The 22,908-nt window shown below is 39.3% G+C and overlaps 1 protein-coding gene across 3 annotated transcripts in view; it reads left to right on the forward strand.

Annotated features, from left to right (window-relative positions):
- The window catches only part of CUL2 (cullin 2), a 122,326-nt gene that overhangs the window by 78,711 nt on the left and 20,707 nt on the right, over positions 1-22,908 (forward strand). For all 3 annotated transcript variants that reach the window (XM_066280203.1, XM_066280202.1, XM_066280204.1), the window contains exons 10-17: positions 2,557-2,681; positions 4,711-4,818; positions 7,300-7,359; positions 8,421-8,549; positions 8,657-8,743; positions 9,244-9,396; positions 9,922-9,999; positions 20,565-20,631. In XM_066280203.1, coding sequence (XP_066136300.1) covers positions 2,557-2,681; positions 4,711-4,818; positions 7,300-7,359; positions 8,421-8,549; positions 8,657-8,743; positions 9,244-9,396; positions 9,922-9,999; positions 20,565-20,631 — 807 coding nt within the window. The remainder of the gene's footprint in view (positions 1-2,556; positions 2,682-4,710; positions 4,819-7,299; positions 7,360-8,420; positions 8,550-8,656; positions 8,744-9,243; positions 9,397-9,921; positions 10,000-20,564; positions 20,632-22,908) is intronic.

Raw genomic sequence — 22,908 nt, forward strand, 5'->3', positions numbered from 1 at the left:
GACCAGGGAGTGAATACCTGAAAGTAACCGTGCCTATGCAAAAACGTGATGTAAGACGAAAGGACACTGCATAGCACTGGGAGAAACTGTCTCAGCACAGTGCCTAGTCTACTGAGTATTCATTTGGGAAAAATGGAATTTGATCTCTACTTCAGACACCATGTACAAAATCAGTGAAGTCATTGCAGGCTTCTGTTCTAAATGTGAAACAGTAAGGTAAGATAGGAGAATAACTTCATGACCTTGAAGTAGGGAAAGATGTTTTAAATAAGACATAAAAATCACAACAAAGGAAAGATAGATCAAATAGAATGCATTAAAATTAACAACTTTAGATCACCAAAAGATAGTCATAGGGTAAGAATATATTTGCAATGACTGAAAAAGGTTTATGTCCAAATATAAAATGATCAAGAAATTTGAATAGGCACAGCAGAATAGAGGCTATCTAAATGGCCAATAAAACATAAATAGGCATTCAATCTCATTAAAATAGAGGGCAGCAGATTTTTTTTGTTTTATTTATTTTTTTCTATAGAGACAGAGAGTCAGAGAGAAGGATAGATAGGGACAGACAGGAATGGAGAGAGATGAGAAGCATCAATCATCAGTTTTTCGTTGCGACACCTTAGTTGTTCATTGATTGCTCTCTCATATGTGCCTTGACTGCAGGCCTTCAGCAGACCGAGTAACCCCTTGCTCGAGCCAGCGACCTTGGGTCCAAGCTGGTGAGCTTTTGCTCAAACCAGATGATCCTGCGCTCAAGCTGGGAACCTCGGGGTCTCGAACCTGGGTCCTTCCGCATCCCAATCCGACGCTCTATCCCCTGCGCCACCACCTGGTCAGGCTAGGGGGCAGCAAATTAAAAGCACACTAAAAAATCAATACTTAGGCCCTGCCGGTTGGCTCAGTGGTAGAGCATTGGCCTGGCATGCAGATAGTCCTGGGTTTGATTCCTGGCCAGGGCACACAGGAGAAGCGCCCATCTGCTTCTCCACCCCTCACCCTCTCCTTCCTCTCTGTCTCTTCCCCTCCCGCAGCGAGGCTCCATTGGAGCAAAGTTGGCCCGAGCACTGAGATGGCTCTGTGGCCTCTGCCTCAGGCGCTAGAATGGCTCTGGATGCGACAGAGCAATGCCCCAGAGGGGCAGAGCATCGCCCCCTGGTGGGCGTGCCGGGTGGATCCCGGTCGGGCACATGCGGGAGTCTGTCTGAGTGCCTCCCCGTTTCCAGCTTCGGAAAAATGAAAAAAAAAATCAATACTTACATTTTGATATAAAATTTAAAAGCCTACTCAATGTGGAAAAGTGTGTGGAGTAGTGGGAACTTGTTATACACTGAGCTCAGGATATAGATTGTTGCAGCCACTCTGAAAAGCTGACATTACCTGCTGAAGCTGACAATATGTATATCTACGGTCTGGTCATTCCTCTCCCATGTATATCCCTCCCCCCAAGACAGCATGCACATGTGTACAGAAGTGTTCATAGCAGCTCCAAATTGCAGACTACTCAGAAGTCCAATAACAACAGAAGGAATAAAGGACAGTGTAGTCATACAACAGAATATATGTAATAGAAGAGTGAAAAATGAGCAAATTACATCTGCATACAACATATATTGATAGATGAGAACCTTATAAACATGTTGAACAAAGAAACCAAACATGAGAGAGTTGTGCGATCCCATGTTTATAAATAGTTAAAAACAAGCGGAACTAGTGTGTGGCTTGGTACTTATAACAGTGATTACCTTTGCAGGAGAGCAAGGGGAGCAGAGATGGCGGTGAAAGGCGAAGGAGACTCTAGATGTAGGAGTGTCTGTTTCATGCCCTGTTGTGGGGGGGCATTCATGTGTGCTCATTCATTGAGATACACATTTCGGGTTTATATGCTTTTCTCTGTGTCTCTTCTACTTCAACAGTAAATTTAGGATGAAAACTTTTACCCTGAGACATCGTTTTCCTCCCCGCGGTGGCAGAGATCAAAATGTTTGAGGACTTATTGCTGGCAGGGGTGCTCCCTGCTGTTGGGAGCTCTGTTTGGAGGATCCTTCTGGAAGATTAAACTTTGATACAGCAGTCCCACTCCTAGGGATTTATGCTATAGATATTCTTGTCCATATACAGGATTATTAATTGTAGCATTTTAATACCCAGAGATTGGAAACAACCAAATTCCTGTTAATTGTTAAGAGATTGTAATATAGAACAGAGTGCCATACAGATTGTAAAATAATGAAGAAATGCTTTGTGTACTGATATAAACGATCTCCAATTGAAAGTGTTGCATTCTGCAGCTGTGACTAGTACATAAAATACATTTCACTGTCTCATGAAAAGGAGCAGAGGGAAGAGTGTATGTGTATGCCTGACTGCAGGAAGCAGCTTTGACAAGATATTAGCCACAAAGTTGTTTTCCCTTGGGGAGGAGGACCTGGTGTTTGGGTGGCAGGTATGGGGGATTTTCTCTGCATACCCTTGGAATTCTGCATTTTGGACTGAGTATTACCTACTATATTGAAAAACATTTGGAAATAATCACATCTTTCCCCACAGACATGGCAAACATGTATGTCCTACTCCGCGCCGTGTCCACAGGCTTACCTCACATGATCCAGGAGCTGCAAAACCACGTCCATGACGAGGGCCTTAGAGCAACCAGTAATCTCACTCAGGAAAATGTGAGTTCTCTGAGGAACATGAAAGTTTCAATCAGATTACCATGGAGTTGGGCTTTTTACTTTTCTTTTTTTTTTTTAAGAGAGAAAGAGAAGGAGAGGGAGGAGAGAGATCAGAAGCATCAACTCATAGTTGCTTCATTTTATTTCACTTTTGTTTTACTTTATTTTATTGATTGCTTCTTATATGTGCCTTGACTGGGGGAGGGCTCAAGCCAAGTCAGTGACCCCTTGCTCAAGCCAACGACCTTGGGCTCAAGCCAGAGATCTTGGGCTAAAGCCCGCAACATTTGGGATCATGTCAGTGATCCAGCACTCCAGTTGACAAGCCCAGTTGACACTCAAGCTGGCAACCTCAGGGTTTCAAACCAGGAACTTCAGGGTCCCAGGTAGAAGCTCAACTGGTCAGATAGAGTTAAGTGTTTTGTTTTTTACTCTACTTCTTAAACAATGAAAGAAATGTTTGCCATCCTAACAAGTGAAACATCTTTTTAAAAATGTTTCAAACCTAGAGTATGTTGGACACATTTTGGAATTGTCATATTATTAGAAAATCATTGAATGAGATTAAGTTTCTTCTTTGTTGGCCCTGGCGGGTTGGCTAAGCAATAGAGCATCAGCCCAGTGTGTGGAAGTCCTGGGTTCGTTTCCTGGTCAGGGCACACAGGAGAAACGCCCATCTGCTTCTCCACCCTTCTCCCTCCTTCCTCTCTGTCTCTCTCTTCCCCTCCTGCAGCCAAGGCTCCATTGGAGCAAAGTTGGCCTGGGTGCTGAGGACGGCTCCATGGTCTCTGCCTCAGGTGCTAGAATGGCTCCGGCCGCAATGAAGCAACACCCCAGAGGGGCAGAGCATCACCCCCTGGTAGTCATGCCGGGCGGATCCCGGTCGGACGCATGCAGGAGTCTGACTGCCACCCGCTTCTAACTTCGGAAAAATACAAAAAAAAAAAAAGTTTCTTCTTTGTTACACTGATGTGTTTATATATAAAGCAGTAGTCTGTGTATAGACAACATTGTTCAGGGCATTTATTAGATGCTCATCACTTTAGCTGTAGGTTTGTCTTTGGCAAATCATAGACTTTTATCACAGTAATGAGTAAGTTTTATATTTTTAAAAAACTATTAGTGTATATGTTTATTAGTCTGTGTTCTTTGTTAGGTTTATTAGTTTGTGTTATTGTGTTACAGATTCAGGGTGTTAGGTGACATTAGGCATAGAGGCAGAGTGTGGTGTCAGGGACTGGGAGACAGAAATACGAGAGAATGCATTTTCTTAGATGCAAAGAGTTTTAGTTGACTTAGTGGATTCTTATGTACTAGCACTGTAGATATCCCCACTAAGAGTGAAAACTCCCGTTTTCACAACTACGAATTTCTTCCTGCAAGATACGGGGGAATTGCAGGGGTCCAGGGTTCTCAGTTGTCGCAGACAGTGACTGGCCTTTGAACTCTGCTCTGTCAGACTTCAGTGGTTGGAGGCAGTTTTGTTGATACACCCTGTCTGAAAGTGACAGGCGGGGTGCTGCAGAGAGCATGTCTGGTTACCTGTGCTGTAGAGTGTCGAGCATCAGAGAGGAGCACGTTTTTAGTGGGTTCTGCCGGCGGAGGAACTACAACCCTGCAGTTCTCATGTTGAGTGACAGCTAAGTTCAGCATTGAGGTTTCAAAATTTTAAAACTATTTCAGCTAAAAATATTATTTTGAAGTTTTATGTGTATGTGCAACATTAATTTGCTTGGGAAAAACTTTACTCTTAAATAACTAATAAGCCTAACTATATCCTTGACATTTTTTTTAAGATTTATGTATTGAATTTAGAGAGAGGAGAGAGAGAGAGAGAAATGGGGGGAGGGGCAGGAAGCATCAACATGTAGTAATTTCTTCTCGTATGTGCCTTGAGCAGGCAAGCCCAGGGTTTCACACCAGCGACCTCAGCATTCCAGGTTGATGCTTTATCCACTGCCCCACCACAGGTCAGGCTATCCTTGAACTTTTTAAAATGTGTTTTGTTCTTTGTATTTTATATTTCTAGATGCCAACACTATTTGTGGAGTCAGTTTTGGAAGTACATGGTAAATTTGTTCAACTTATCAACACTGTTTTGAATGGTGACCAGCACTTTATGAGTGCATTGGATAAGGTAATTTTAATAATGTCTATGTCTACAGATACTGCTCAACAACGATGGGGTTATGTCCTGGTAAACCCATCATTTGTTGAAAATATACTAAGTCAAAATTTCATTTAGTACACTTAACCTACCAAACATCGTAGTTTAAGTGAGCCTGCCTTAAATGTTCTCAGAACTCTTGCATGAGCTGTACTTGGGCAAAATCATCTAACACAGTAGCCCTGGCTGGCTGACTCAGCCATTGAGCATCGGCCTGGCATGTGGAAGTCCCGGGTTCGATTTCTGACCAGGGCACACAGGAGAATCGCCCATCTGCTTCTCCATCCTCCCCCTCTGTTTTCTCTCCATCTCTCTCTTCCCCTCCTGCAGCCAAGGCTCCACTGGAGCAAAGTTGGCATGGGCACTGAAGATGGTTTCATGGCCTCCATCTCAGGCATTAGAATGGCTCCAGTTGCAACGGAGCAACACCCCAGATGGACAGAGCATTGCCCCCTAGTGGGCATGCTGGGTGGATCCCAGTTGGGAGTCTGTCTGTCTGCTGCCTTCCTCTCCCCCCCACTTCTCACTTCGGAAAATACAAAAAAAAATCATCTAACACAGTAAATACATAGTGGATCAGTGATTTTATTTTTAGCAAGAGAGACAAGAAAGGAGAGAGGATGAGAAGCATCAACTCTTAGTTGCAGCACCTTAGTTGTTCATTTATTGCTTCTCATATGTGCCTTGCCTGGGGGGCTCCAGCTAAGTTAGTGACCCTTTGCTAAAACCAGTGACCTTTGGGCTCAAGCCAGCCACCATGGGGTCATGTTTATGATTCCATGCTCAAGCTGGTGAGCCTGCGATCAAGCTGGTGAGGCCTAGGTCCTCAGCGTCCCAGGTCGATCCACTGCACCACCACGGGTCAGGCTGATCAGGGGTTTTCAATTAGTGTGCCACAAGAATATTTAAAACATAGTATCTGACTGTTTAATCAGGGACACTGACCCTTTTTCATTAGACTGTCAAATAAAATATGACAGTAGCCAACACACTAACTGTTCAATGTGAATAAGTCAAAAAATTTTTTGTCAGATCAGCCAAAAATATATTTTTGGCATGGCGCAGAATTTTGGTAATTAGTTTATGTGCACTGAGAGATGAGAGCAGCTGAAAATGGCTGTGGCCAAGTGTGGGTGATCACCTTGTGAGGTGCAACTGTGCTCGCAACCCTGCCCGGCATCTCAAGGGAGTGGTGCACACACCACGAACCTGGGGACCTTCACAAGTCAGGTTCCCAGTGCAGCTTGCACTGAATACAAGCTTTCTCACCACGTAGTCAAAACATGGTAATAACTATCCTGAGTCAGAGACTGTCTGCACATAAATATGACCCTAGAACAGCACTGGGGATGGGGTGCTGATAGCCTCCCCTGCCGTCGAAATCCACGTATAGCTTTGACTTCCCAAAAACTTCGCTAGCGATAGGCTAATGCTATCACCAGAAGCATTACCAAGAGCCTAAACAGACAACATGTATTCTGTGTATTATTTTATTTTGTAAAAGATTTTATTGATTTTGCAAAGGGAGGCAGTGAGAAATATCAACTGGTAGTTGCTTCTTTCTAGTTGTTAATTGATTGCTTGTCATATGTGCCTTGACCAGGTAAGTCAGGGTTTGGAACTGGTGACCTCAGCATTCCAGGTCAACGCTTTATCCACTGCGCCACCACAGGCCAGGCTTCTGTATATTTATTTTATTCTGTATTCTCACAAGGAAGTAAGCTAGAGAATAGAAAATGTTATTAAGAAAATCTGAAGGAAAGATAAATACTTTTACCATGTTTATAGACAAAAATCTGGTTATAAATGAAGCTGTGCAGTCCAAACCCTGTTATTCAAGGGCTGGTTATAATTCTCTTATTATTCTTTAAGATGATTTCAGGGTTGAGGTTCTAATTATGAGATTTCTAATCTCAACATGGAGATTAATTTAAATGTGGAAATCAAAATAATGGCATAACTTTTATATTAATAACTGAATGGTTAAAATGAATGTTTGAATTATATGAGAATTGAATTTCCCATGTTCATGCCATATAAGGGGAATTGTTAATAAACTCTCAGGTTCTGAAAAAACGTGTAATTTTAATTGGTGCTTTTTTTTTAATATGTAGGCTATATTGAATACAATCTGAAAGAAAATAAAATTTTACAAACTTTTGAATTTTGGTATATACTTTAAAGAAAATTTGTTTACATGGTTGTTACAAGATTTTTAAAAGTTTAGTCTTATTTCTGTTCAGATATCAGTAATGAGTTATGAAGAATAGCTTTCATTAGGAATAAGGTATAGAATTGTTCTGCAATTTTCTCGAAGCCTACAGTTAGAGGAGTTTACCCTGTGTTCTCAATGAAAACAAAATTAACAAGCTACCACTGAAATGCTGTGGTAATAATTTATAGACTATATCCTATTTCTGGTGGCTAATTACTAGCCTGTTTTCTGTTTAGGCTCTTACATCAGTTGTCAATTACAGAGAACCCAAGTCTGTTTGCAAAGCTCCTGAATTGGTAAGTTTGACAATTGCTTAAAAACAATCTTATGAAACATCAATATTAGAAACCGAAAACTGAAACTGAATTATTAAAAATAAAAATAAAGGTGAAGGAATTCAGGAACGAAACGCTCTTAGATACCAGTATGGTGATTACCAGAAGGAAAGGGGGTTGGACAGAAGCACAAGAGGGTAAAGGGGATAAGTGGTGATGGAAGGAGACTTGACCTGGGGTGGTGAACACACCATACAATGTAGAGACGACATATTATAGAATTGTACCCCTGAAGCCTGTGTAATTTTATTTACCGGTATCACCCCAGTAAGTTCAATAAAAAATAAAAATTATTACCTACATCGTATATCATTTGGCATTTATTTAAGAAGTGTATACTATCGCCTTTTTAAAAGAAATAACTGAAGGAGAAAGTACTCCATTTTATAAAGTTTAGGTTTTAAAGTTATATGCCTTGAAATAATTTGCATTCTCATAGAGATTTTATTTTATCTGACATTGAAAAAGATTGGGCGATTAATTTTTTATTACCAACCGTTAAAGGAAAAGAGTACTTAAAAGAGTACTTGTTTAATGTAAAAAATTATAGAACTACTCAAAACTCATCTAGGTGTTCTTTTGAAACTTATATTACCTATATCAATGTTTATTGTTCACTGTGTGTTGATTAGAACTTTGACTTGTTTATAGTTTTTTTAAAATTTTCCTTGTGAAATGTATTTTGTTCTTTAGTGCACATTAATTATTTTTAAAAAAATAATTACTGATTGATTTTAGAGAAAGAGGAAAGAGAAGGAGAAAGAAATACTGATTTGTTATTCCATTATCTGTGCATTCATTGGTTGATTCCTGTATGTTCCCTGACCAGGGGTTGAGTCCACAACCTTGGTGTATTGGAATGACACTCTAACCATCTGAGCTACCTGGCCAGGGTTTATTATTTTTAAAACATCAGCTTGAGGATTGCAGAGACCCTGTCCACTGGTATCTGTACTATTGTCATGTTGCCTCTTTTGAGGCATGATATGTGCAGGAAGATTTACTGTCACTTTCTCTTTGAGCTTGCTAAGTACTGTGACAACTTACTGAAGAAGTCAGCAAAGGGGATGACTGAGAATGAGGTGGAAGACAAACTCACCAGCTTCATTACTGTCTTCAAATATATCGACGATAAGGATGTTTTTCAAAAGGTAAGTTGTGAATAGAGAAGGTTTATTTGTTTAGTCAGATTTGATTTATTATTAAACTTGAAACCCTCAGAAAGGAAATAATCTTCATAAATATTTTTTTAATATAGTTTTATGCAAGAATGCTGGCGAAACGTTTAATTCACGGGTTATCTATGTCTATGGATTCTGAAGAAGCTATGATTAATAAGTTAAAGGTAATGTAAGCCTTTTATCTGATAAGGTCCTAGAAATTATTCCACTGGCACATAAAAGTATTAAATTTCAGCATTATACACAATAACAGGAAATAATTTATCAACAGGTGACTGGTTAAATGTGTATGATGCTGTAGTCATGTGGTGGGATATGCAGCTACTGTGTTGTATATTGACACAGAATTATCCACGAGATAAACTGTTAACAAAGATTTGTATTACTACAAATGAATACACCTAAAATATTCCTTTAAGTACAGGTTTCATAGTGTAGTTGAATTTTCATTTTTGCCTCATTTTAGCTTATACATTAATTAAATAAGTAGCAGCTGATTCATATTCATCCTGAGTTATTCCGTAGTTGGTCATCTTCCTATGTAGTAGACTTGAGTATAATATGCGGACCCTTGACCATAGACCTAGCAGTAGTAGCACGTTCTTATTAATATAGCTTATTATTTTTCTTTTTAAATCATATATTTTTAAAAAACTTTTTCCAGCAAGCTTGTGGCTATGAGTTCACCAGCAAACTGCACCGGATGTACACGGACATGAGCGTCAGTGCTGACCTCAACAACAAGTTCAGCAACTTTATCAAAAGTCAGGACACTGTGATCGATTTGGGAATTAGTTTTCAAATATATGTTCTACAGGTATGACTATGTTTTATTGCAGGCATCACTAATGTTAATAGTCTGATACAAAGGAGTAATACATTGGTGCCTGGTTACCTCACTTTTGATCACTGGAGTGTAGCATTTATTTATTTTTATTAGATGAAAGAATGGGAGATAGTGAGGTGGACTCCCACATGCACTCCAACTGGGGTCCACCCAGCAACCCTATCCTGAGCCAGTGCCCGAGTACCAAGCTATTTTTAGTGCCTGAGGCTAATGCACTTAGACCAGCCAAGCTATTCTCTGTGCCCAAGGTGATGCTTGAACCAGTCAAGTCACTGGCTGTGTGAGGGGAAGAGAAAGAGAAGTGGGAGACGGAGAGGGGGAGTGAAGCAGATGGTCACTTCTGTGTGCCCTGATGGGGATCAAACCTGGGACTTCCATATGCTGGGCTGACACTCTATCTACTGAGGGTACTTTAATTGTTTAAGTCATTTATAAATATTGACTCTCAAAGTAGATGTTTTCCTGTTTGACTTTTTTTTTTACTTTCTTATCTAGGCTGGTGCGTGGCCTCTGACGCAGGCTCCTTCGTCCACGTTTGCAATCCCCCAAGAGCTGGAGAAAAGTGTCCAGATGGTGAGTTTGCAGGACAGACATCAGGGACCTGAGGGGTTTTCATAATGTCTCCATGTTATTTCACCTTAAATGTTTTCCCAAAGTCTTAACAGCTTGTGTGATATAAATGTATTATTAAAAAATTATAATCTTACCTTGAAGGAAGAATATAAATTATTATAGTTACTGATACTAAAACTCAAATGCTATGGTTGACAGAGTTCTTTGTCAAGATGTGTCTTTTACTCTTTGATAAATCTATTATCTGCTTTAGGGAGTTTTTAATTATAACAAATTTTCACATTAGAAGAAAGTTTAAAACTTGATACTTAAAACTATCATTTTCTAATTTTTTGTTTGAATTTTTAGTCATTTTTATACCTCATTTATCCCTTGTAGTTATTTTTATTTGGGGGCTATCATTTAGGTAAATATATATGGAATGTGAACTATTCTAGGAAAATGGGTTGAAGTTGGAAAATTTAAGTAAAAATTGGCTTAAAGTATGACTGAATAGAAACTTTAGAATGCGTTCCAAACGCTTTCTGAGAGACTGTACAGACTAGATCTTTTACACTTGTATTGAGCTATATAACTCACATACCACAATGTGGTCTGTTCAAGCTGCTGTCACAGCGCCTCATGCTGGGTGGCTTATGAACAGCAAGCATTCATTCCTCCTAGCTCTGGAGGCTGGGAGTGAGATGGGCCATGTGCTGAGGCCTCTCCAGGCTTTTGTCTTCTCACTGGCAGAGGGGCTGGGAGCTCTCTGGTCTGTTTTTCTAGTAGTAGGACTTCCTTCATGAGGGCTCCCCTTTCAACCTAAACCTCCTCCAAAGGCCCTGCCTCCTGATACCATCGTATTGCACATGAGAATTTTAGTGTGACTTTGGGGGACACAAACACTCCAGTCATAACACTCTGAATTCACTCATTTAAAGTATACAGTTTTTTTGAAGTATATGATTTTACTGATTTTTAGTATATTCACAGAGTTGTGCGACCATCATCACCACAGTTAATTGTAAAATATTTTTATTACCCCAAAATTACTCCAGAATAAGTCCCTTATGCATTAGTGGTCACTCCCTCTTCCCCCCGCCCCGAACTCTCTTCTCCCCTGCCCTAGCCAATCTGTAGAGCTGCCTCTTCTAGACAGCGCAGATCGAGTCCTACCATATGTGTTCTTATGACTGACTTCATTTACTCAGCACAGTGTTCACCCATGTTGTAGCATGCGTCAGTGGTTCATTCCTTGTTATTGCCAAATAATATTCCATTGTAGGGATAGGTCACATTTTATTTATCCATCATGAGTTGGTGAACATTTGGGCTCTTGGTTGTTTCTGCCATTTTGGTATGAATAATGCTGCTGTGAACATTCATGTACAAGTTTTTGAGAATACATGTCTTTCATTGCTCATTAACATGGCCCTTTTTTATTTTCTTAAGTCACCAAAAGAGGCATCTTATTTCTTGAGTGGATGGAAGTTTGGGTAGCATATTTTGTCTAGAGAAATCTCCATTATCTTTTTTTTTAATAATTTTTTTCATTGATTTTAGGGCAAGTGGGGAAAGAAGGGAGAGAGAGAGAGAAGCATCACCTTGCTCCACTTAGTTGTTCCATTGTGTTGGGTACGCACTGAGTGCTTCTTGGACATGCCCTGACTGAGGGTTGAACCTGCAACCTTCAGCGTGCCAGGTTGATGTTTTATCCAGTGAACCACCTGGCCAGGGCTTCATTATCTTTTGTAAACTTCTGATTTGGCAGTGACTTGAAGTTGTGAACTAGTAAACTATAGATAGATTTATGAAGTTTAATATGAAAATAGTATTTGACTACACTATGTCCTAGAGATGTTCACAATGGGTAGTTTGAGTTATCTTTTTATAGTAAGTATGCTACTTTTTATTTCCTTCAAAATAAGGGTCACACATAAAACAACAATAGAGGCTCTGGAATCATAATTCCTGATTTCACATATCTAGTATGCCATTTACTGTGATCTGTGATTTAGGGCAATTACCTTTTAAATTTTTTGCTAACTGATAGTGCTGGAGAACTTTTTTTTTTCATTTTCTGTTGCATGAGGTTTTAGAACTGTTTCTATATATTTCTGCATCGTGAATTCCAAATTTGAAATTTACTTTTTGGTGCATGCTCTAGTTTTATGTAATTTTAATTTTTTTTTGTTACAGTTAATGGCATGCATTGGTTTTTAAATTGGAGTTAAAGGGCAACGACTTTTGGATTGAACATAACCACAAGGCAATTAATGTTTTACAAACATCACTTTTACATAATTGTAGTTTTTAAATGTAAAAAATTATTATCTGATAAAAACACCCTCTTACTTTGTTTTAAGATTGAATCATGGCTTCTTCGAGTAGGCATAAATGTAAGAATAGTCCTGACATCCTCTAATATATATGAGGCTATTACACACTTCAATATCAAAGGCATAATATTTCATCATTTGTGACATGTGCATATATTGCCTATTTTCAAGTTCTCCTTGGCGATCAAGACAAGAATTGGGCTCCTCATATTGTGTGTCATAATTGTGAGGAAATGCTTTGTGACTGGACAAAAAGAAAACGCAAAAAAATGCCTTTTGGTATTCCCATGGTTTGGCGTGAACCTAAGGACCACAGCGGTGACTTATTTCTGTCTGATTGATACAAAGGGTATCAGCAAGAAAAAAACAGCATGTGATCGCATATCCTAATATTCCTTCAGCAATACGACCTATCCCACACTCTGAGACACTCCCGGTTCCAGTTTTCAATGGTTTTATTTCTTGTAAGGACGAAGAAAGTGAATATGGTGATCAAGTGTATTTTGATAAGATGCATGAGGAAATGGTTGTAGAATCTGAAGGGTCTTCTTCTGATGCCAAGCAGTCATTAACCCCTTAGCAGTTTAGCCAACCGAAATTGAATGACTTAGTAAGAGATTTGGGCCTATCAAAGAAAGCAGCTGAGTTATTACCCTCCACGTTTCAAGAAAAGAATGTGCTTCACCGGTCAGCTAAAGTATCCCATTTCAGGAAGCGTGAACAAATTTTTGTGGACTTTTTTTCCTGAAGACAAATACTTTGTTTACTGTCATGATATCAGCAGTCTTCTCAGCCAGCTAGGTGTTACCACTTACAGTCCAACAGAATGGCGGCTATTTCTTGACAGCTCTAAACGGAGTGGAGTCTAAAATGTGTTCTCCTACACAATCGTAATGTTTATGCAGCGGTTCCAATTGGTTATTCAACTCATCTGCGAGAAGATTATAATGACATAAAAATTGTCCTCGACTTTCTGAAGTATGAGGAGCATATCTGGATCATTTGTGTAGATCTTAAAATGGTAAATTTCCTGCTAGGACAACAGAGAGATTTCACGAAGTATCCTTGCTTTCTGTGTTTGTGGGACAGCCGAGCTCGGGAGAAACACTGGACACAGAAGGAGTGGCTGAAACATGAAGCTCTGGAAGTAGGGATGCAAAATATTGTGAATGAACCTGTAGTTAATCGAAACAGGATCACTTTTTCCCCCACTTCACATCAAACTTGGCTTAATGAAGCAATTTGTTTAGGCTTTGAATAGAGAAAGTGAATGCTTTCAACATATTATTTCTACTTTTCCTGCCTTGTCTTTCGAGAAGATAAAAGGTGTTTCGATGAACCACAGATTCGACCCCTCATGCATGATGAAGAATTCACCAGGAAGATGAATAAGGAGGAGAAAGCAGCATGGCAGTCTTTTGTGGCAGTTACAAAGAACTTCCTTGGCAACAAAAAAGCAAAAAACTATGAACTTCTGGTTCAAAGGATGCTGTTGGCTTTCCACAACATTGGATGTAACATGAGTGTTAAGATTCACTTCCTAAACAGTCACCTTGATAAGTTTCCCGAAAATCTTGGAGCTCTTAGTGATGAGCAGACTACTGCTGAAGCATCAAACGAGATTGTCCTCAACAAATACACAAACGCAAAAGCTACAAATGCAAATTTTTGCCTGAATAGAATTTAAATGTTTTGCACAAATTCTATGGTTAAAATAAGTGTTTTAATGTGTTCTATTTTGAGATTGCAGACAAATTCTAATGCAGTCATATCTTTTAGTGTATTAGTGTATTTACTGCATTATAAAATTATTACATTTTCACATAGATGATGCCCAAGAAGACATTCTACTTCATTATGTTAAACTAAATGTTGAAAATTTTACAGTAAGATGAAAACCTAAAATCTTGAATTGCAAAAAAAACTGTAGCTAATGTAGAGAAAAACTAATGTCAGATATGAGATCAGCACACTCGAATTAGGTAAGAACAAGTGTTTTTGTGGATGCAACAAAAATTTTGTTCCCCAGAGTAATAGTACTACTTCAGAGTGTGCGTGTGAACATGAAGTGGAATCTTGTAAAGCACGAAGCACTTAACACGGTATGTGTGAGCACTCCATCAGCAGTAGCTGAGATCACAAGTAATAGTAGAGTGGTGGTGCCTATAGCACAGTACAGTCTATAGACAGCCAGGTGGACTTCAAGACATTATGTGGACTCTCAGAATAGTATAATTGAGGATATTTCACATCTTCTTAGAAAAGTTATTAAAGCAGAAACCATCGAACTACATGAAGAACATTTATTTGGATGGACAGAGTATGAATTTTCCAGAAAGAATAGATGCATGCTTAAGCAAGGGCTGGGTAGTCAGGTAAAATATTTTGATATATGTGTGACCAGGCAAAAGAAACTGACCCTTCACTTTTGACAGCCTTAAAACACTTCTTCGTAGGAGCCTGATTTTCCCATTGAAATGAAGGCAGAATGGGGGCGGGCAGAAATAAAGTTGCATTCTAACTTTATGTTGTTCTCTCTCCACTTAAAGTAATTATTTTTCTTTTTCTTTTTCTTTTTTTTTTTTTTTGGTATTTTTCTGAAGCTGGAAACGGGGAGAGACAGTCAGACAGACTCCCGCATGCGCCCGACTGGGATCCACCTGGCACGCCCACCAGGGGGCGATGCTCTGCCCCTCCGGGGCGTCGCTTTGTTGCGACCAGAGCCACTCTAGCGCCTGGGGCAGAGGCCAAGGAGCCATCCCCAGCGCCCGGGCCATCTTTGCTCCAATGGAGCCTCGGCTGCGGGAGGGGAAAAGAGAGACAGAGAGGAAGGAGAGGGGGAGGGGTGGAGAAGCAGATGGGCGCTTCTCCTGTGTGCCCTGGTCAGAAATCGAACTCCGGACTTCTGCACGCCAGGTCGACACTCTACCACTGAGCCAACTGGCCAGGGCAATAATTATTTTCAATAATAGTTTTTTTTTTGGGGGGGGGGTATTTTTTTAAATAAAAATTTTTTATTTTTCAATTATAGTTGATATACGATGTTAGTTTCACACTGCAGTGATTAGACATTTTATAATTTAGTGATCATTCCAGTAACATGTCATACTCATCTGACACCATACATAGTTATTACAATGTTATTGACTGTATTCTCTGTGCTGTACTTTACATCCCCATGACTATTCTGTAATTACCAATCTGTACTTAAAATCTCTTTACCTGAAAGCCCCCTTTACCTGGCAATCATCAAAATGTTCTCTGTATGTATGAGTCTGTTTTTGTTCTACCTATTTATTTTGTTTTTTAAATTCAATTGTTGATAGATATGTACAAGGTGGGACAAAAGTAGGTTTACAGTTGTTTGTATGAAAAATAATGCAATGATAAATTAATAATAAGACAGCTTTACACCTACTTTTGCCCCATTCCTGTATTACCATTTTATTATTCACATTTTTTATCTCGTTGCTTTTTCTTCTTCTTGAGAAAAACCCTTTAACATCTCATGTAATGCTGGTTTGGTGGTGTTGAACTTCTTTAGCTTATTTTTTGTCTGAGAAGTTCCTTATCTCTTCTTTGATTCTAAATGATAGCTTTGTTGGATCAAGTAGTATTGTTTGTAGGTCCTTGATTTTCATCACTTTGAATATTTCTTGCCACTCCCTTCTGGCCTGCAAAGTTTCTGTTGAGAAATCAATCAGCTCACAGTCTTATGGAAGCTCCCTTGTAAGTAACTAACTGCTTTTCTCTTGCTGCTTTAAAAATTCTCTGTCTTTACCATTTTGCATTTTAATTATGGTATGTCTTGGTGTGGGCCTCTTAGGGCTCATCTTGTTTGAGATTTTGTGTTTCCTGGTCTTGTGTATCTATTTCCTTCACCAGGTTAGGGGAGTTTTCTGTCGTCATTTTTTCAAATACAATATATTTCTAATTACTTGCTCTCTTCTGTTCCCAGCACCCCATGATGTGAATGTTGGTACACCTGAAGTTGTTGTTGCAAAGGCTTATTATACTATCCTTGTTTTTGAATTCTTTTTTCTTCTTCTTGTTCTGATTGGGTGTTTTCTGTTTTTTTTTCTTCCAGATCTCTGAGTTGACCCTCTGCTTCATCTACTCTACTCTTGATTCCCTGTAATGCATTCTTCATTTCTGACTGGTTCTTTTTTATATTTTCTAGTTTCATTTTTATGTTTTCTATCTTTTTGTTGAAGTTCTCGTTAAGTTCCTCCTCTTTTCCCCTGAGTTCACTGAGCATCCTTATAACCAGTATTATATATACTCTGCATCTGGTAAATTGCTGACCTCCATTTTGTTTAGTTCCTTTTCTGGAAATTTTTCCTGTTCTTTCATTTGGGACATGTTTCTTTGTCTCCTTATTTTTGACAGCTTCCCTGTTTGTTTCTATATATTAGGTCAAGCTGCTGTATCACTGGTAGCAGAGTGGTCTTATGTAGTAGGTGTCCCATAGGGTCCCATGGCACAGCCTCCTCATTCACCTGAGCTGGGCATTTTAGGTATTTACTCTGCCCCTCATGGGCTGTGTCCACCCTCCTGTTGTAGCTGAGCCTTGAATGCTGTTGGAACGTCAGTGGGAGGGGTTTACCCCCAGGCTGATCCTCTATAAGGACTGGTTGTGACCATGATAGAGGGTCAGTTGTGCAGGCCCCCACCGCCTCCACAGAGCAGGACTTACTTCAGTGGGGCTGTGGTGCCCTTCAGTGTGTTGTTGTGGAGATGGTTGTGTGGTGATGCTTAGACGTGGTCTGAAGCTGTCTACTGGGTAAGCTGGCTCTGTGGCCTCCCAGGAGGTGCCGGCCAATGTCAGCCACTCCCTGAGTTCTGCCCAGGGCCACCCAGCATGAGCTACACAGTGATCTCAGATGACCACCACTTGTGCTGGGCTTGGAGGTGCCCAGGAGAGGCAAAGCTGTAAACCAAGACTGGCTGCCACTAGTGCCAGGCCTAGAGCCACTTATGGAGAGGTACAGGGCACACTGAGGCCCTAGAGCCACTTGTGGAGAGGTACAGGGCACACTGAGGCCCTAGAGCCACTTGTGGAGAGGTACAGGGCACACTGAGGCCCTAGAGCCACTTGTGGAGAGGTACAGGGCACACTGAGTCCAGAGACTGATTATTTTAGAAATTTTAGGAAAATAGCTTGTTAATACAATAAACTTTATTAATGTGTGACCATCATCTGGTTTCAATTCCCTCATTTACGAATAGGAAATGGTTTTCTTCCTACTATAAAACTATACTTCTAAGAATGTTCTCTCCATTTGGATTTTCTTGAATTACCAGTAGAGGAAGTTTGTCTTCATACTTTTTTCTAATCCAAGTTTTCAGTTACATAGGAATGAAAATCCATTTCTGTTTACTTCATAGTGTACATTTTTTTACATATACATTAATTCACCTTTAGTGATTATTTATATTTTTATAACTTAATATTAAATATAGCTATTTATCAAAAATTAATTTCATTTTACAAATAGATATCTTAATTTTTTTTTTCTTGAGAGAGACAAGAAGGGAGAGAGATGAGAATAATCAACTCATAGTTGTGGTACTTTAGTTCATTGATTATTTCTCAAGCCAAGTCAGCAACCCCTTGCTCAAGCCAACAACCTAGGAGGACCTCAAGCTGGCGACCGTGGAATCATGTCTGTGACCCCAAACTCAAGCTGGCTAGCCTGTGCTCAAGCCAAAATGGCCCACACTCAAGCCAGCGACCTTGGGGTTTCAAACATGGGTTCTCAGCAGCCTAGGTTGACATTCTATCCACTGAGCCACCATACATATCTTAAAACTATGGAAATTAAGCTTTAATTAAAAGTGATTTAGGCCCTGGTCAAGGTTGCCTAGTAGATACAGTGTCATCCAAGAGCCTGAGGGTCATGGGTTCAAACCACACCTCCTGCCTCTCCCTCTCAGCCCCCTTATACCCTCCCTCAGTCAGGGCCCATGCAAGAAGCCATCAGTGAGTTCACAACTAAGTGGAACTATGAGTTGATGCTTCTCTTTCTCCCTTCTCCCCCATCTCTTTCTCTCTCCTGCCTGTTTCCCCTTTTCTCCCTCTTGCTTTTCTGCATTCAGTGGCTCGATTGGTTCCAGGGTCTCCCCAGGTGCTGAGGATAGCTCAGTTGATTAGAGTATTGACCCAGATAGGGGTTGCCGGATGGATCCTGGTTGAGGCAGGTGCCAGGAGTCTTTCTGTCTCCCCTCCTTGCACTTAAAAAAAAAAATGCTAGTTTAGTCAAAATATAGATAGTTCTTACTAATAAACTTTGATAGTGATTATTTAATGATATAATTAAGCAAGTTTTTTTTACAATTTTTGTCTTTTAATACCAGATAAATTTATAGTATTTTCATTTGGAACTGAATCTTTTGTTTTGACTATCTAATCAGATTTTAAATTTAAAGAAATTTATTTTGGTATATTGATATAATTAATAAAACTTTATTGATTGTACCAGTTGCTAGGAATAAAGAAAGGTAAAAGTAAAAAAGAGATAAAACTTGTCCCTTCAGAGCTTTGAATATATATCTGGAAGCTAGTTTGCACTTAAATAATTTGTAAAGAACATTTTAAACTTTTGGTTTCTCAGTTTCAGAAATGTTTTATTTTGATTTCCCACAAATTCATTATAAATGTTTCATAATTATAAGTTGCATACTAGTAGTTAAATTTTATTGACACAACCTTTAGAGATTATTAATTAGCCAAAGCATACTTCTGGGAGCCTTTTGCGACATATTTTTATTTTCTCTTTATCTACATTAGAACCAGGAGGAAAGTCTTAAGTATTCTAACTACCAGTCATTTCCTGTTTATCTTACAGAGGGTTGATGGGTTTGCTCATGGAGGAGAACACTGCACCCTTGGAGGGAAAGCAAACGTAACAACTTTGAGTTTCCCAGGACTGGGAAAACTTGGAATAAAGTGCTGAAGAATTTTTGGCTGGCAGTGAATCAGTTTTGTTACAAGGAGTGGGCAGAGTGCAGCTGATAGGTCAGATGTTGGTAATAGCTTTATTTAAACTTCTTTTTGAAAGTATAGAAAGTAGCCTGACCAGTGGTGGCACAGTGGATAGAGTGTCGACCTGGATGCTGAGGTCCCAGGTTCGAGACCCTGAGGTTGCAGGCTTGAGTGTAGAGTAGCAAGCTTGGGCGTGGGATCATCAGAATGATCTAATTGTCACTGGCTTGAGCCCAAAGGTCACTGGCTTGAGGCCCAAGGTCGCTGGCTTGTGCAAGGGGTCACTGGCTCGGCTGGAGCCCCACCCTCACTCTGGTCAAGGCACATATGAGAAGCAATCAACAACTAAAGTGACTCAACTATGAGTTGATGCTTCTCATCTCTCTCCTTTCCTGTCTCTCACTTAAAAGTAAAAGAAAAGAAAGAAAGAAAAAGTATAAAATGTAAAGTTTGTAATACAGATAAAAGCTTTAGGTATATTACATAAGGCATATCATGCTAAAATGTTCACAATTCTGAATTATGACATGATACACTTGTTTATTTTTCAGTTTTGTAATGATGTTGAGTTTTTATCTTTTTTATACTTCAATATTATTATCTCCCTGTATATTTTGTAACAGCTCTTTAAAAGATATGGACTCTTATTTTTTGGATTGGTGACCTACTATTACACATTCAATCCAATGACTGAACTTTTTAAATTTCAAAGCTACAATATTAGAATGTTAAAGTCAAGTTTTTGCAATACTGTCAACAAAAGAAAATACAGAGACAGGTGCCCTGCAGCTTTGCTTATCAGTGTTTGGGTATAGAGGTTAAATCACAGATGTCACTTTGTAGGCGACCACAGACAGTAGTCAGTCTATACTTCAGGTAAGACATGACTTGTATGTTCACATTGATGTTCATATGATGGTGCTTTTGATCTGTCATCAAAATTGATCAAGTCTAAATCGATAACTTTCAAAAATGATAGTGAATCATCACGTCATTTCTGAATTTATACAAGAAGTCAGATGTGAGGGCTTCACTGAGTGGGGAATAGCAAGGGAGGGACAAGAGCTGGAGTAACAGTGTTTGTGTGATGTTTGCATGGATGTGTTTCCTCATCTGTAACAAGCAAGCAGGTACATATACCAGATGGGCTCTGATGTCGTTATGGCGCAAGTGTTTTCTAACTTTCTCAGTGTAGTACTCACAGCCAAGTAAATTATATTACAGTAGCTGAAAGTAATTTGATGTTTTTTATTTTTTTACAGTTTGAATTATTTTACAGCCAGCATTTCAGTGGAAGGAAACTTACCTGGTTACATTATCTCTGCACAGGTAAAATGAACTTAACTATGTCCAATTTAAGAAAATTGACCTGCTATGATTATGTTAATACGTTAGACAGAGATTTCCTATAGCCTAATTGTAGGTTTTTTTCTAATGATGGTTTTTAACTTTTTCTCCTCTACTTTCCTGTCTGATTACCATTAAAACAACTGATAATGAAATTTAAGTGCTCTATTTTTAATATTTTATAGTTATGCTGCTTGTATTGTTATTGCTTATTTTTAAATTTCTGAATTTTGTATGGTTTATTACATTTCTTAACAAACTACTTTTCATAGACCTTAGTTAGATTTTATTTAGAAACTTGATGAGTCAGATACTCTGAAAAACCTGTTCTCTCTAAATATGCCAGATATTGGAAATTTTATTAACTATTATAAGCATCATCAGTAGATATAACCAGTGGATTTTTATTTGTGGTACTATTATTGGACTGAAGTAGTAAATGCTTTCTCAAGAATGTTCCAGTCAGTTTCCAGTAGATCCTAATTTTAGAAAAGTTGATCACAATCTTATCATTACCTTTATTTTTCTCTGGAACATAAAAGATGGTATTAATTTATTATTATTATTATTAATTAACAGTAATAGCCTGCCTGGTGATGGTGCAGTGGATAGACATGGACCTGGGACGCTGAGGTCCCAGGTTCAAAACCACGAGTCACCAGTTTGAATGTGGGCTCATCCAGCTTGATTGTTGGGTCACCGGCTTGAGTGAAGTATCGTTGACATGACTCCATGGTTGCTGACTTGAGCCCAAAGGTCACTGGCTTGAACTTCAAGGTCGTTGGCTTAAGCAAGAGGTCACAGTGACTTGGATTGAGTCCCTGTCAAGGCACATATGAGAATCAGTCAATGAACAGCTCTAACTGCTACAGTTACAAGTTGTTGCTTCTCATCTCTCTTCCTTATTGTCTCTCTCAATCTCTCTCAGAAAAAAACAAAAACAAAAAAACTTGTTTGCAGTGCCCAAAACGTTGACTGATCCTGGACTGATCACTCTGAGTTCTGTTTTTTTCAGGACCTTTTATTTGTACTTACACACATATAATCAAAATTAATCTTTTGTAGTCCATTTCACATGACCAAGTATTTTTATGGTATAAGCCAAATTGTTGGAAATGGGGAATAAAGTGGTATTTGAAGGAATTTAGAATCAGAAGATAGTTAAGTATTAGCCTACTAGCTTTATAACCTTGAGCAAGTTACTTCTCTAAGCCTGTTTCCTCATCCTTTAGCTTTGTGAAATTTATCAACTCAGAATATATCTTCTGTGGTCCAGATACTTCTAAGTGCCAAATCGACAGAGACTCAGCCCTAAAAAAATCTCACATCTATTCGAAGGACAAAGATATAATTATAGCACAGTGTTTTGAATGTTGTCGTGAAAAGGCAAGCCCAGGGGATTGTGGATCACAGAGAATGGTAGTGACACACAGCTACTGGGTAGGTAATATATCTGACCTTTGTTTTCAAGGATAGATATAACTTAGCCAAAACAGGCGTAGAAGAGTGTTGTGAGTGTACAGTGTGGTCCCTCATCTATCACAGGTATTAGGATCCAGAACTCCCACAATAGGCGAAAATCTGCAAAGTAATGACCTTATATATTATTATTTATATATGTTTTAAGGTATATAAACCCTCCCCACACTCTTATAAATCTTTCCTACACTGTTATTAACCTTTCTCACACTTAATTTTGCTTATTTTACCACAAAAATAATTAAAATAATAAATATATAAAAATACCTGTGATATAACGAAAAATCCATGATACAAAATTAGATAGATACAATTTAAAAATCTGCGAGACAGCCCTGGCCGGGTGGCTCAGTGGTAGAGAGTCAGCCCAACATGTGGAAGTCCCGGGTTCGATTTCCTGCCAAGGCACACAGGAGAAGCACCTATCTGCTTCTCCACCCTTCCCCCTCTCCATTTGCTCTATCTCTCTCTTCCCCTCCCACAGCTAAGGCTCCATTGGAACAAAGTTGTGCCAAGCGCTGAGGATGGCTCCATAACCTCTGCCTCAGGCACTAGAAGGGCTCTGGTTGCAGCGGAGCAACCCCCGGATGGGCCGAGCATCGCCCCCTGGTGGGCATGCCAGGTGGATCCCGGTTGGGCACATGCAGGAGTCTGTCTTCCGCCCCCCACTTCTCACTTTGAAAAAATACAAACAAAAAAATCCACGAAACAGTGAGACCATGAAAAGTGAACCATGATATGGCGAGTGACAACTGTATTACCAGCAGTTTTTTTTAAAAA

The sequence above is a fragment of the Saccopteryx bilineata genome, chromosome 5, assembly GCF_036850765.1.
Source record: "Saccopteryx bilineata isolate mSacBil1 chromosome 5, mSacBil1_pri_phased_curated, whole genome shotgun sequence".
Lineage (NCBI taxonomy): Eukaryota > Metazoa > Chordata > Mammalia > Chiroptera > Emballonuridae > Saccopteryx > Saccopteryx bilineata.